The 12,976-nt window shown below is 42.8% G+C and overlaps 1 protein-coding gene across 5 annotated transcripts in view; it reads left to right on the top strand.

Annotated features, from left to right (window-relative positions):
- The window catches only part of LOC115481497 (signal transducer and activator of transcription 5B), a 380,894-nt gene that overhangs the window by 328,949 nt on the left and 38,969 nt on the right, over positions 1 to 12,976 (top strand). For all 5 annotated transcript variants that reach the window (XM_030220676.1, XM_030220679.1, XM_030220674.1 and 2 more), the window contains 2 exons: positions 10,824 to 10,954; positions 11,860 to 12,011. In XM_030220676.1, coding sequence (XP_030076536.1) covers positions 10,824 to 10,954; positions 11,860 to 12,011 — 283 coding nt within the window. The remainder of the gene's footprint in view (positions 1 to 10,823; positions 10,955 to 11,859; positions 12,012 to 12,976) is intronic.

The following is a 12,976-nucleotide window of genomic DNA, read 5'->3' as shown; positions in this document are numbered from 1 at the left end:
AGGACTAGGGGGCATGCGATGAAACTACAGTGTAGTAAATTTAAAACAAATCGGAGAAAATTTTTCTTCACCCAACGTGTAATTAAACTCTGGAATTCATTGCCGGAAAATGTGGTGAAGGCGGTTAGCTTAGCAGAGTTTAAAAAGGGGTTGGACGGTTTCCTAAAGGACAAGTCCATAAACCGCTACTAAACGGACTTGGAAAAATCCCAAATCCCAGGAATAACATGTATAGAATGTTTGTACGTTTGGGAAGCTTGCCAGGTGCCCTTGGCCTGGATTGGCCGCTGTCGTGGACAAGATGCTGGGCTCGATGGACCCTTGGTCTTTTCCCAGTATGGCATTACTTATGTACTTATGTACTCTTTGGACTCCAGCCATCAAAAAGCTGAAGTTGATCCGAATGACCTCCCCAGGTAATTGCAAGGAGGTGGTTATACTCGGTAAGCGAATAAAAAAAAAAAGTAAAATGTTCACTGAAGAAAATGCTCAAGCAGTGTGGAACAATGTTCTACTGTCATCGAAATCTATAGCAGAGAATATGGAGGGAGCTGCATGTAATTTCCACTGAACGAGATGTAAACAAGCAGTTACTGACCAGATTGCACACAATTGATGACTCCTTAGCAGAAGTTGCAAATGGTGTTGGAACCATTTGACAGGGCTACAAAAGAACCGTCTCAACAAAATATCAGTTCAAATGGCATGTGACACAAGCTCGGACAGCTCTGGAACTCTGGCTTTAAAAAAGGTTTGGACAAAACCTTAGGTACAAAAACTTAGATTGTGAGCCTTCTAGGGAAAGAAAAAATACCTGCATATAATGTGCACAGTGCTGCGTATGTCTGATAGTGCTATAGAAATGATTAGTAGTAGTAGAAAAGTCCATAGTCTGTTGTTGAGATAGACATGGGGGAAGCAACTGCTTGCCCAGGGATTGGTAGCATGGAATGTTGCTACTATTTGGGATTCTGGAATCTTGTTATTGTTTATTTGAGATTCTACATGGAATGTTGCTACTAATTGAGTTTCTGCCTGGATTAGTCACTGTTTGAAGCAGGATACTGGGCTAGATGGGTTATTGGTGTGATCCAGTATTGCTATTCTTATGTTAAGACCCATCTTGCTGATCATCTGGATCCACTATTTTACAGTTGCAGAGAAACATGTTGCTAGATCCTAAGACTGAAGGTCATTTAGATCTAATGACAGTTGAAGGGAGGAAGAGTGCCATAATAACAGACTGTGAACACTGACAGCAGATCAAGCTGTAGTCGAGGTGCAGCCAGTTGCCGAACTGCCAACAAAGCATCCAAAACGAGAAGAATCGGAGGTGATTTTTTTGGAGACTTATTCAAGAGCCAGGAAACAGCTTTAGTGATCAACAAAGTGGATACATACATACAGACCTCTGACGAGGAATTCTGCTTATGTCTTCAGTAATTGAAAAACGAGCTTGCGGAGCTACTGCTAGTGATATGCAACTTATCCTTAAAATCGAGCGTGGTACCGGAAGATTGGAGGGTGGCCAATGTAACGCCATTTTTAAAAAAGGCTCCAGGGGAGATCCGGGAAATTATAGACCGGTGAGTCTGACGTCGGTGCCGGGGAAAATGGTAGAGGCTATTATCAAAAACAAAATTACAGAGCACATCCGAGGACATGGATTACTGAGACCAAGTCAGCATGGCTTTTGTGTGGGGAACCCGAATTATAGCTACGTCATGCAAGGTTCCACGTTAGGAGTTACGGACCAAGAAAGGGATCTGGGTGTCGTCGTCGATAACACGCTGAAACCTTCTGCTCAGTGTGCTGCTGCGGCTAGGAAAGCGAATAGAATGTTGGGTATTATTAGGAAAGGTATGGAAAACAGGTGTGAGGATGTTATAATGCCGTTGTATCGCTCCATGGTGCGACCGCACCTTGAGTATTGTGTTCAATTCTGGTCGCCGCATCTCAAGAAAGATATAGTAGAATTGGAAAAGGTGCAGCGAAGGGCGACTAAAATGATAGCGGGGATGGGACGACTTCCCTATGAAGAAAGACTAAGGAGGCTAGGGCTATACAGCTTGGAGAAGAGACGGCTAAGGGGAGACATGATAGAGGTATATAAAATAATGAGTGGAGTGGAACAGGTGGATGTGAAGCGTCTGTTCACGCTTTCCAAAAATACTAGGACTAGGGGGCATGCGATGAAACTACAGTGTAGTAAATTTAAAACAAATCGGAGAAAATTTTTCTTCACCCAACGTGTAATTAAACTCTGGAATTCGTTGCCGGAGAAAGTGGTGAAGGCGGTTAGCTTAGCAGAGTTTAAAAAGGGGTTGGACGGTTTCCTAAAGGACAAGTCCATAAACCGCTACTAAACGGACTTGGAAAACTCCAAAATTCCAGGAATAACATGTATAGAATGTTTGTACGTTTGGGAAGCTTGCCAGGTGCCCTTGGCCTGGATTGGCCGCTGTCGTGGACAGGATGCTGGGCTCGATGGACCCTTGGTCTTTTCCCAGTATGGCATTACTTATGTACTTAACAGAGGCCCCTTGTGTGGCCAAAACTGGCAGGTGTTGCCTGTTCCCTGCTTGGAACTCCTGCTGCCAGCTTGTCATCCCAATGTTCTTTTCCAGTTGCAGGATGACCAATCGAGGAACTTAAAAAGGAAATGAGCTCTGGCTCTGTACATGGTTTATTTGTTTTACATAGTTTGAAATTATTGTTTTCTCGCAGTCCATGTTAATAAAGATGTTTTTCTTGCATATTTAACAAAGTTATGCCTATCATTTTGTGTTAAATTTTTACAAGTTATAGGACACAGTTTATATTTTGTTTGAATTTTCAAGATCTGTTAAATGCGGGTTGGGTAAGGGGATGGTAAAGAAGACTGGGGGGGTGGGGTAGGGATGGAATAGAACTGACTGGGGGACAGGTGGGGATGGGGACCAGATTATATTCGTGTGCACATCTCTATAGGGAAGACATCATGAAGTTGCCAAATACTACATTTAAAATGGGGGAATTTTTTTTTTCAGTCATTGCATAGTTGCTGTGAAATTCATTGCTGGAGGATGTATTAAGAACAACTCAGCTGTGTTTGGACAAGTTCCTGGAGGAAAAGTGTATAAACTGTTTGGGTAGCTTGGGGAAAGCTACTGCTTATTCCCTAGGGTAAGCAGAATGGAATCTAGCTACGTCCATAATTTGAAAGAGGATGGTATAAAAACAAAACCTAAATGACTGCATATATGTTGATGTATTGAGTGGTGCTTAGACAGCGACTCTAACTGAGAGAAATCAAGGCCAGTGCTGGGCAGACTTCTATAGTCTGTGTCCTGTGTGTGGCAAGACAGATCAGGATGTGCTGGAAGAGGGCTGATGCAAAAAAGTCATTCAACCTCTCTGCTATGCTCTTGTCCTCCCTGAGTGGTCCTTTTGCTCCTTCCTGGTCTTTACAGTCCCACAGATTCCCTCACAAGCCCCCTACTTCTGGTATACCTGAAATAAGTGTTACTATGAGTTTTTGTCTAATTGGCAAGTTTTTCTTCATATTCTTTTTTAGTCTTCAAAAGAGTCTGAAGCTTGGTGAGGAAGTAATCCGTAAACTCTTCAGGTGACACCAAGGATGCCAAACGAGGCCGTAGGTCCTTTATTAAGTTTCTTCACGAACCCATAGAGTCAAAAAGGATGGGCACTGTGAGTTATTGGGGAAGCATAGTACTTCTTGTTAGCAAGATGAATGACATAGGTGAAGGGTGAGCCTGCTAGAAGCATTCAGCCCTTCGAACTTGTCTGCGTAGTAATGAAAGACCTTAACAGTACCATGGTTGTGACTTCTGAGACTGGAGTGGTGCAACCTTACTTGTTCTTCAAGAGAGAGTTTTCCTGCTGCTTTCTCTTCACTATCACAACGTTCCCTAAAATGATCCGATGAAAGAGCAGTTAAATCTGTGAAGGGTGTTGAGCGAGCAGTTGCAGATGTGGGGCACCAGAGAGACATGACCAGGTAAAAGTAATCATAAAATGGTTTGACCATAAACAGAGGTTAAATGGCTAACATTGGGAGAGTAGACAGAAGACAGGCTAAGAGTATCCAAGTTGTGGTCTTTGTTGGGGATCATGAAAGAAAGGAGTTGAGTTAATCCTAATTCAAAGAGGAAAGCAATACAGTCCCGGTTTATGGGGTTAGAAGGATCATTAACATGAATATTGAGATCACCCAGGAAGAGAAAAGTTGATGGGAGAGAGAATAAGTGAAAAGAAAAGATCAAATATAGAAGTAGAAGTAACTGGTGGAGGTTGATATAGAAGGAAAATATCCATCCAGGGGAAGGGCCTGAAGTCCTAATTGATATGAGTTCATAGGCTGCATGAGGGTAAGCCCGTTTTTACATATCCATGTAAAAGTAGGTGCAGTGAAAGAGTGCTCCCTTTTTAAATGATTTGTGTATAGGCATGCCCTGGGGGTATACACACACATTTATAAAGGCAGATGAAAACCATAAGGCTCTCCAGTCTGCCCATCCATGTCATCTACAATCCCTTCCTCGCTCTTAAGAGATCCTATGTAATCATTCCAAGCTCTCTTGAATTCAGATACAGTTTTTGTCTCCATCACCTCCACTGGGAGGCCATTCCGTGAATTTACCACCCTTTCCATGAAGAAGTATTTTCTCAAATTATTCCTGAATCTGTCCCCTATCACCTTCGTCCTATGTTCCCTCATTCTAGAGCTTCCTTTCATTGAAAGAGACCCACCTCCTGTGCATTTATGCCATGGAGGTATTTAAAGGTCTCTGTTATATCTCCCCTCTACTTTTGTGGAGAAAGTGTTAATTGTGAAAGGGTGTTGTCACGTATACAAGCAAGAACCTAGGTTGTGAGCCCTTGGGGAGCGGCAGCGGCAGGCAAAACCACCCCACACCAATGACAAGGCAGAGCTTTAAGGAACAGTTAGGCTTCACCTGCACCTGGCCGCTTTTCACCAGAAGTTGAGCTTCTGGCTTCAGGTTGCCGGCAGGACTTACTGGACAGGACCGGGACTGGATATCAGCTTGGCAGCACAGGGACTGAGGGGAAAGGAACATACAGGGACAGCAGGGCAAGGAATGGGTAAAATAAAGGACAGGACTGAAAGCTGAAAACAGCCACTAAAACAGGGAGCAAAATACTGACTAACAAGACACAAAACTAAAAGCTGCAGAGCAGCCAGTAAAATACAAGCAGACAAGGACTAAACACAGAACTACAACTCAGAGACAAGACAAGCAAGTAAACAATAACTATCCACAGACTAGCAAGAACAGACAAGAATCAAGGCAGGAATAAACTGGAAACAGCAGAAGTGCACCAGCACCCCAACATACCAGGGCCTTAGACAATGCAAAGGCAAAGCAGAAATGTTTCAAGATGGCTAATAAGCCCAGAAGCAGTTGAGGCTCAGCTGCTGCAATCACCAGGCAGCTACGGGTGCTGTGCAGGCTCAAACAACACAAGCAAACCTGGCAGCCTGGAAGATCCGAACCGGACTGAGCAGAAATCTGGAACGGGTGAGGGTCCATAGCAGCCACCCATTCTGGCCATCAGAGGGCGAGGAAAGCACAGACGTAACAGGTGTTATTTGGATTGGCTCTGGAAGCCTAGTTTTATAAAGGTACATAGATGCCTATATTGCTGTCCCAAAGGAGGCATGTTTTGAACTTCTTGCATAGGTGTCCTGTTATAAAATTACCCTCCTGCGTGCAACTATAACTACATTGAATTTTGACAGCTTTCATAGAGCCCATTTTTTCAGATAAAACTCAACCCGCTATTGAAAAGGATTGATTATTTTATTTTGTTTTTTATTTTATTTATGGCATTTATATCCCACATTGTCCCAAACAAGTTCAAGTTCTGTGTGGCTCACATTGAACAGAAACATTTGATAACCTCTCCTAGTTACATAGAATAAATATTATCAAATCCAAATAGCATCACTTATACAGTCAAATTATGAGAAAAACATTGTAATAGCAAGAATAGAGTGCAATGCAGTCACGAATATACAAACAGATTAAATATTGGATTGGTTGCTGCCATCAATGATAATGATCTTACCCAAGTATGTTTTTAGCAATTTATGGAATATAAAATATTCAGTTGTGTGATGTAATTGCATAGATAGGGAATTCCATCTCTTAGTACATTGATATGAGAATCCAGCAGGGTGAATTGTTTTATATTTTATTGCATTGTGGGACGTCTCTGGAGGATTTCCTAGCGTTACGAATTGGTAACTCAATAAGGTTCTGCTTATAAGGTGGAGATAGACCATAGATTATTTGATGAGCGAATACACATAATTTGAATGTGATGCATGCATTTGTTGGAAGCCAGTGTAATTTTAGTAGTGGGGTCGCTTTAGAATAACAGGGAGCTCTGAGTACAAGTTGATCCGCCGTGTTCTTGACAGTTTGTAGTTTTCTGATTAATGAGGTTTTTAGACCTGCATAGATGGCAATTGCAATAATCGAATTTAGATAATACCAGTGATTGAGTTAGGATCTGAAGACAGAGTTTGGAAAGTATGGTCTCAATCTTTTAACTGGGCAGAAGGGGCTTCTGCCAAGATGAACCCCAATGAGCGACCTGGCACACAGTCTTCAGCGGTACTTAACCAGTTAGTGCTGCTGAATATCGCTGCTAACCAGCCATCTCTTAACAGGTTAGGGGCCTGGGCATGGGCGGTTAGCAGTGATTTTCAGCCTGCTAACTGGTTTATTTATTTACTGCATTTCTATCCCACATTTTCCAATTAGTGTTGTTTCAATGTGGCTGACATGGAACTACGAAATAAAATAAGATACAGGATCTGAATTACATAGAATTGAAGTGGCTTGAAGAGGGATAGGGGGAGAAGTGATGCAGGAGGAAATATGAAGGACGGGGGAATGGCGGCAGGGTGGGGAGGGGTGGCTCTATTAGCAGAAGCTAATGCGGGGTCGTGACCAGGGAAGGGATGGAGGGGATGTTGCTGAGTTAGAGAGATGACTATTCATAGCTGATTCACAGTGGAGCTTCATGGAAGGATTTTTTGAAGAAGTGGGCCTTGAGTCATTTACAAAAGATCAGGATAAGTATCTAGATTTCTCAATGCTTTAGGGAGTGTATTCCAGCTCTTAGTGCATAGGTAGGTGAAGCCTGATGAGTAAACTTTCTTGTATTGTAAACCCTGGCAGTTGGGGAAGTGTAGTGTGAGACAGCTTCCTGCTTCCGTGTGTATGTTGCTTCACGGTAGGTTTAATAGGTTCAACACGTATTCTGGAGCCAGACCAAAAATGATTCTGTATGCTAGTGTACAGAGCTTGAAAGTTATCCTTGCCAGTTAAGTAATCACATAAAGTTAGGACAGCAAAAAGGCTGTCGTAACTTTTTTTTAGCAAAACAGCAAAAGTAGAGGCTGACAAATGCGCAAACCAATAGGGAGATAATATCAAAAACCAGTTTATTCTGAATATTCATATCAAGGACCCGACACGGTCCGTGTTTCGGCGCCAAAGCGCCTGCCTCAGGGGTCACAATCAACTTTCAGAGAGAACAAAAGAACAGCCAACCGATCAGCAAACACCATGTGACAAGAAACTTTCCGTGGAGGCTCCTCCTGTCTTCTTGGATTTGCTCGTAACTTTTTTTTATACATAATTTTAAAGTACATGAAATAAACTTGCTTTAAGTAATACATTCATATCAGTCTGTAAATAAGCAAAACAATATAAACATCAAGAAATATAATTACAGACAAAACTTAAGCAGGCTAAAAAGAAGAGGGGAGAGAAACCAATAAGAAAAAAAGGACAACAAAACCTCACATATTAAATCAAAAATTATGCCTGAAACAGTCGACTGGAAATATTCCTAAAGCATTCCTTTAGGCTGAGGGTCCAAGAACTTCTAATCACAGTGACCTAAGAACCTGAAATATAAACAGGACATAGAGGTAAAGAGATCTGAGCCGTTCTATTATGGGAATGGGGCTTGATACACCGCCTTTCTGTGGTTTTTGTAACTACATTCAAAGCGGTTTACATAGTATATACAGGTACTTATTCTTACTTGGGACAATGGAGGGTTAAGTGAGTTGCCCAGAGTCACAAGGAGCTGCAGTGGGAATCAAACCCAGTTCCCCAGGATCAGAGTCTGATGCACTAACCACTAGGCTACTCCTCCACTTGTTTGAACTGAATGGGTCATAAAAAAGATATTTATGATTTTGATACTTAATCACACAGAGACATGGGAAATGTAACAAAAACATTGCTCCCTGTCACGTGTGTGGCCGTGACCCCTCTCAGACTCACCGTATTGCCGGCGGTCAGCTTCTGAGCTGGCTCCTGTCTGTTCTTCCTGTGTTAGTTCTGTCTCTGTCTCTGTGTGCTGTTTCCCATTCCAGACTTCAGCCAAGTCCAGTCCGGATCTTCCGGCCTGCCAGACTTGCTTGTTTTGTTTGAACCTACACAGCACCCGTAGTTGCCTGGTGATTGCTGCAACTGAGCCTCAACTGCTGCTGGGCTTATTAACCATTTTGCAACTCTCTGCTTTGCCTTTGCATCGCCTAAGACCCTGGTTTGTTGGTGCTTGCTGCACGTCTGCCTAGTCCAGTTTATAGTCTGTATTCTTGCCTGATTCTAGTTAAGTCTTTGTGTAGCTTCTTGTACTTTATTGCTTGTTTTCCAGTCTTATTTCTTGTTTGTATGTCTTTGTCTAGTTCTAGGTTGTCTGTATTTCTTGTTCAGTGGCTGCATGCAGCTTTCAGTTCTGTCTCTTGTCTACCAGTGTTTGTTCCCTGTTTCAGTGGCTGCTTGCAGCTTTCAGTTCTGTCCCTTGTCTGTCTGAGAGTCCTAGTCTAGTGTTCTGCCTAGCCTCCCTGTGTGTTCTAGTCCCTGTGTGTATCCTGCTGGTATCCAGTTCCTGCTCTGTCCTGAAAGTCCTGCTGGCCACCTGTACTCTGGGGCTCAACTCCTGAGGAACGGTGGTCAAGTGCAGGTGAAGTCTAGCTGGCCCTGTCTGAGTTCTGCCTTATCCCTGTGTGGGGTGGTTTTGCCTGCCACTGCCGCTCCTCGGCAGTGGTCCAAGGACTCACAATCCTAGTTCCTGCTTTTGGAAAGCCTGACACTCCCTTAGATAACACCTACTCTTTCAAAGCAAGAAAGACTCTACGCCTTTCCTGTGATGTTCTAGAAATATCAGGAAAAATAGAGATCAATGATTCCAAAAAAGAAGCGGTTCTATATTTAAAGAAAAGTTTCCAAGTCCAAACTTTATCTGATTCCAAAGCATAAGTAATTAAAAGCGTCCCATGAGCAAGTGGCCCCAGGTGAGAATTTTCTAACAAAGCTGTAACATTCAAACATTTTCAAACTCTGTTCATCTTTATTTTTAACCAAGACCTTTGATGGTAAGTAAAATACCAGGGTGATAGATGACATCGTCTCTGGTTGGACTTGAGAATCTCCCACTAATAGCATTTCAACGTATCCAAAGGAGAGACAATATCTCTTTAAGGAAAATTAAGAAATCTTAAATTTAACCTTTTAGTAAAATTCTCAAAGGTCTCTTGTTTCCTCCTAAGTGCAGATACATCCCTAATTATACTAGTAGTAATATTCTTAAGATCTACCATCTGATTTTTCCAATAAAGATATCTTGGATTCAAATGAATCACATTTCTTCTGCACCACAGTCAGTCGTTGGGACAGTTGTCCTGCTTAGATCAGTACTTTATCAATATGAGAGGCTAAAGAAGTCTCCATTTTCTGTAATGTAGCCCAAATCAAATCTAATGTCGCTGTAGAAGGCTTTACTACCACTATAACCTGATATGGTGCTGTGTTCCCCGAAGAGATCTCACCATCACGATGAAGTCCTCCTCCAGAGTCATCAGGTAACGGCTGTCTCGCTGCTCTGCTCCAACAATCAGGCTCCTGGGTCAACAGAAGTGGTCATATCATGAAGGGTCTCCAAATGATGTTCCCCAGCCCACTGGACTTCTGGGTTAGAGCTTTCAGTGGGTGTAAAAGAGCATCTGAGGAGGCAAATGCTGTTTGGGCTAAACAAAATATCAGAAACGCACAAAGTCGCCTTTTGCCTCGATTCAATTCCAGTTGCAATCTGGGGAGAAGCCACTGCAAAACGAGTGATATTCGTTTGAGCAAGGCAGTTCTTATTCAGGCTCAAGGAGATGCCATACTTGCCAGACTCTTGTGCTTCCCCATTAAGGTAGGGATCACTTAGGAGCTTCTCACCAGCGTGTCGTTCAAGCAGCCATCTTGGCCTCCTCCAAAGGCTGTCCCTAACTTTGTGCTAACTGGTCACCGGTCCTAAATAGCAGTCGTTGCCTGGCTAACTTCTGGGTGACTTGTGATACTCAGATTATTCATGCGGGTAGCTGTTGCATGACGAAGCATTGAATATCCAGGGTTAATTCAGCTCGTGGCTGTGAGCGGCTCAGACCCTGCTTACTGCTGGTGACTGAATATTGGACAGACTGTTTTTTACCTCTGAAAATGGCTTTGAAAATTGCCCTCCCTGTAATAAGCACAGATATGTTTGTTATAATTTTTTTTTAGTTGAAACTGGGAGCTGTTACTGTAGGTGAAAAAGACTTATGAAGTCTCCCCCCCCCCCCCCCCCCCCCCCACACGGGTTGTATCTTTTTTTTATTTAATTTGTGTATTTAAGATTTTGGCTGGTATATATGTAACTTGGAAATGTGATGAAGTGACTTTAACATTCTAAATGGAATAAACAGAGATATTTTGTTAAACCTGCTTTTATTATCCCTCTTGCAGCTCAGTTTTCTCAGCTCCCTCAGCTGAGCCCCCAGGAACGCATTTCTCGAGAAGCCACCCTGCAGCAGCGTCAGGCCTCACTGGAAGCCTGGTTACAGAGGGAAGCGCAGACACTACAGCAGTACAGATTAGTAAGCCTTACTGTGTCTAAGTTCATTTAAATACAGCTGAAAGCACTGCTATTTAAAGAAAAATGTCAGGGGAATAGCATGTTACGTTGGGATCTTTAGAAATATTAGGACTGTTTCTTTCACTGTTGGGATGGAGAATCATATGAAAACAGCCAGACTAATCTGACAGCATTGAGATAGCTGAGTTTATCTATTCTTTCTCTGACACTAAAAAGTTTTACAAAATGTAAAGGTAGTTTGTTTTATACTGTCTTCTGTTGTGCTTTCATTTGTGTCATACAACAAGGCAACAAAGTCAGTGTTTGTTTGTTTGTTTTTGGGGGGGGGGGAGGTTGGTAATTTTAGGATTTATTTTTTCCTTTAAACACAAGCCTTCCGAACTAGCAGTAGAAAGATTTAATAAGAGGTGTCTGAAGCAACCAGTTTGATTGTCTTGGATGGGAGTGGGTGGATGGCTTACAAAACTTGCATCTCCTGTGCTTGTGCAGGCCTTAGATGTTAGGGGGGAAACCCCCTTCTTTCCAGCACTGCTTTGTAACCATTTAACTGTTATTTTGCAAAAGCTTTATAAGCAAAGGTATTCATCCAGTTGGTTGATTGAGCTCCCTACATCTGCCAATCAACCTCTTCCTTATGAATATTCTGAAAACCAGAACCACTTGCAGCTCATGAGGACTGGAATACAGCATCCCTGATGTACAGGGAGACCTATTATAGGCTAACCAAACAATGGCTCAGTGCTAATATACCAAAACCCTGCCACTGGGTGGGGAGATGAAGCTGGTCATGGTTTAAAGAGTTGGATAGAAGTAGAGGATGTTGTTTTGAACTTCTGGAAAGGTGCAAGCTAAATCAAATCCCTAATCCCCCTAAAATAGCTGGCTGAAGTTTCCCTCTGTCTGCAGGAGCTGTCTGAGAAGCACCAGAAGACTCTGCAGCTGCTTCGCAAGCAGCAAGCAATAATTTTGGATGATGAACTGATCCAGTGGAAGAGACGGCAGCAGCTGGCTGGCAATGGTGGCCCTCCAGAAGGAAGCCTGGATGTTCTGCAGTCTTGGTGTGTGACTCTGTTTAAGTTTATTTTTAAAACTAAGGTAACTTCACAGCATTATAGCAAACATAGGGCAAGTGGATGAAATAGAAATGTGCACCGTGTTGAAATTTGTTCATCCTCTTTCTGAGGCACAGATTCCTCCCCCATCCCCAGGTCTATTACAGTTTTTAAATATGAATCTAGTAATTCCTCTGTTCTCCAGAAATTATCTCGTTGCTTCGGTCTGAGCCCTGATCGTGGCTGGACAGATTTGGATGGGCTGGAGTGGGGCTTCGATGACAACTGGAGTGGAGGAGTGGCCTAGTGGTTAGAGCACCGGTCTTGCAATCCAGAGGTGGCCGGTTCAAAACCCACTGCTGCTCCTTGTGATCTTGGTCAAGTCACTTAACCCCTCCATTGCCTCAGGTACAAACTTAGATTGTGAGCCCTCCTGGGACAGAGAAATATCCAGTGTACCTGAATGTAACTCACCTTGAGCTACTACTGAAAAGGTGTAAGCAAAATCTAAATAAATAAATAAACTTCAGAAGTAGCCTCACTAAGTCACCTCACCAATCCACTCAACTATGAACGCCTACCTTCTATAACTACCCTAACCACTTCTTCAACAAGGCCTACAATGAGAACCTATAGCCGCACTAAGTCACCTCACCAATCCACTCAACTATGAACGCCTACCTTCTATAACTACCCTAACCACTTCTTCAACAAGGCCTACAATGAGAACCTATAGCCGCACTAAGTCACCTCACCAATCCACTCAACTATGAACGCCTACCTTCTGTAACTACCCTAACCACTCTCGCCCTTCTTCTTTCTTCCCTTCCAAATTGCTACACACTACTAACTGTATCTGATATCCTGAAATGAACAATGTAAACAAATCTATGTAAGCCACATTGAGCCTGCAAATAGGTGGGGGAATGTGGGATACAAATGCAATAAATAAATAAGTTGGAGAACAAGGC

This window comes from Microcaecilia unicolor, chromosome 12, assembly GCF_901765095.1.
Source record: "Microcaecilia unicolor chromosome 12, aMicUni1.1, whole genome shotgun sequence".
Taxonomy (NCBI): Eukaryota; Metazoa; Chordata; class Amphibia; order Gymnophiona; family Siphonopidae; genus Microcaecilia; species Microcaecilia unicolor.
This window is presented reverse-complemented; position numbering and strand designations above follow the sequence as displayed.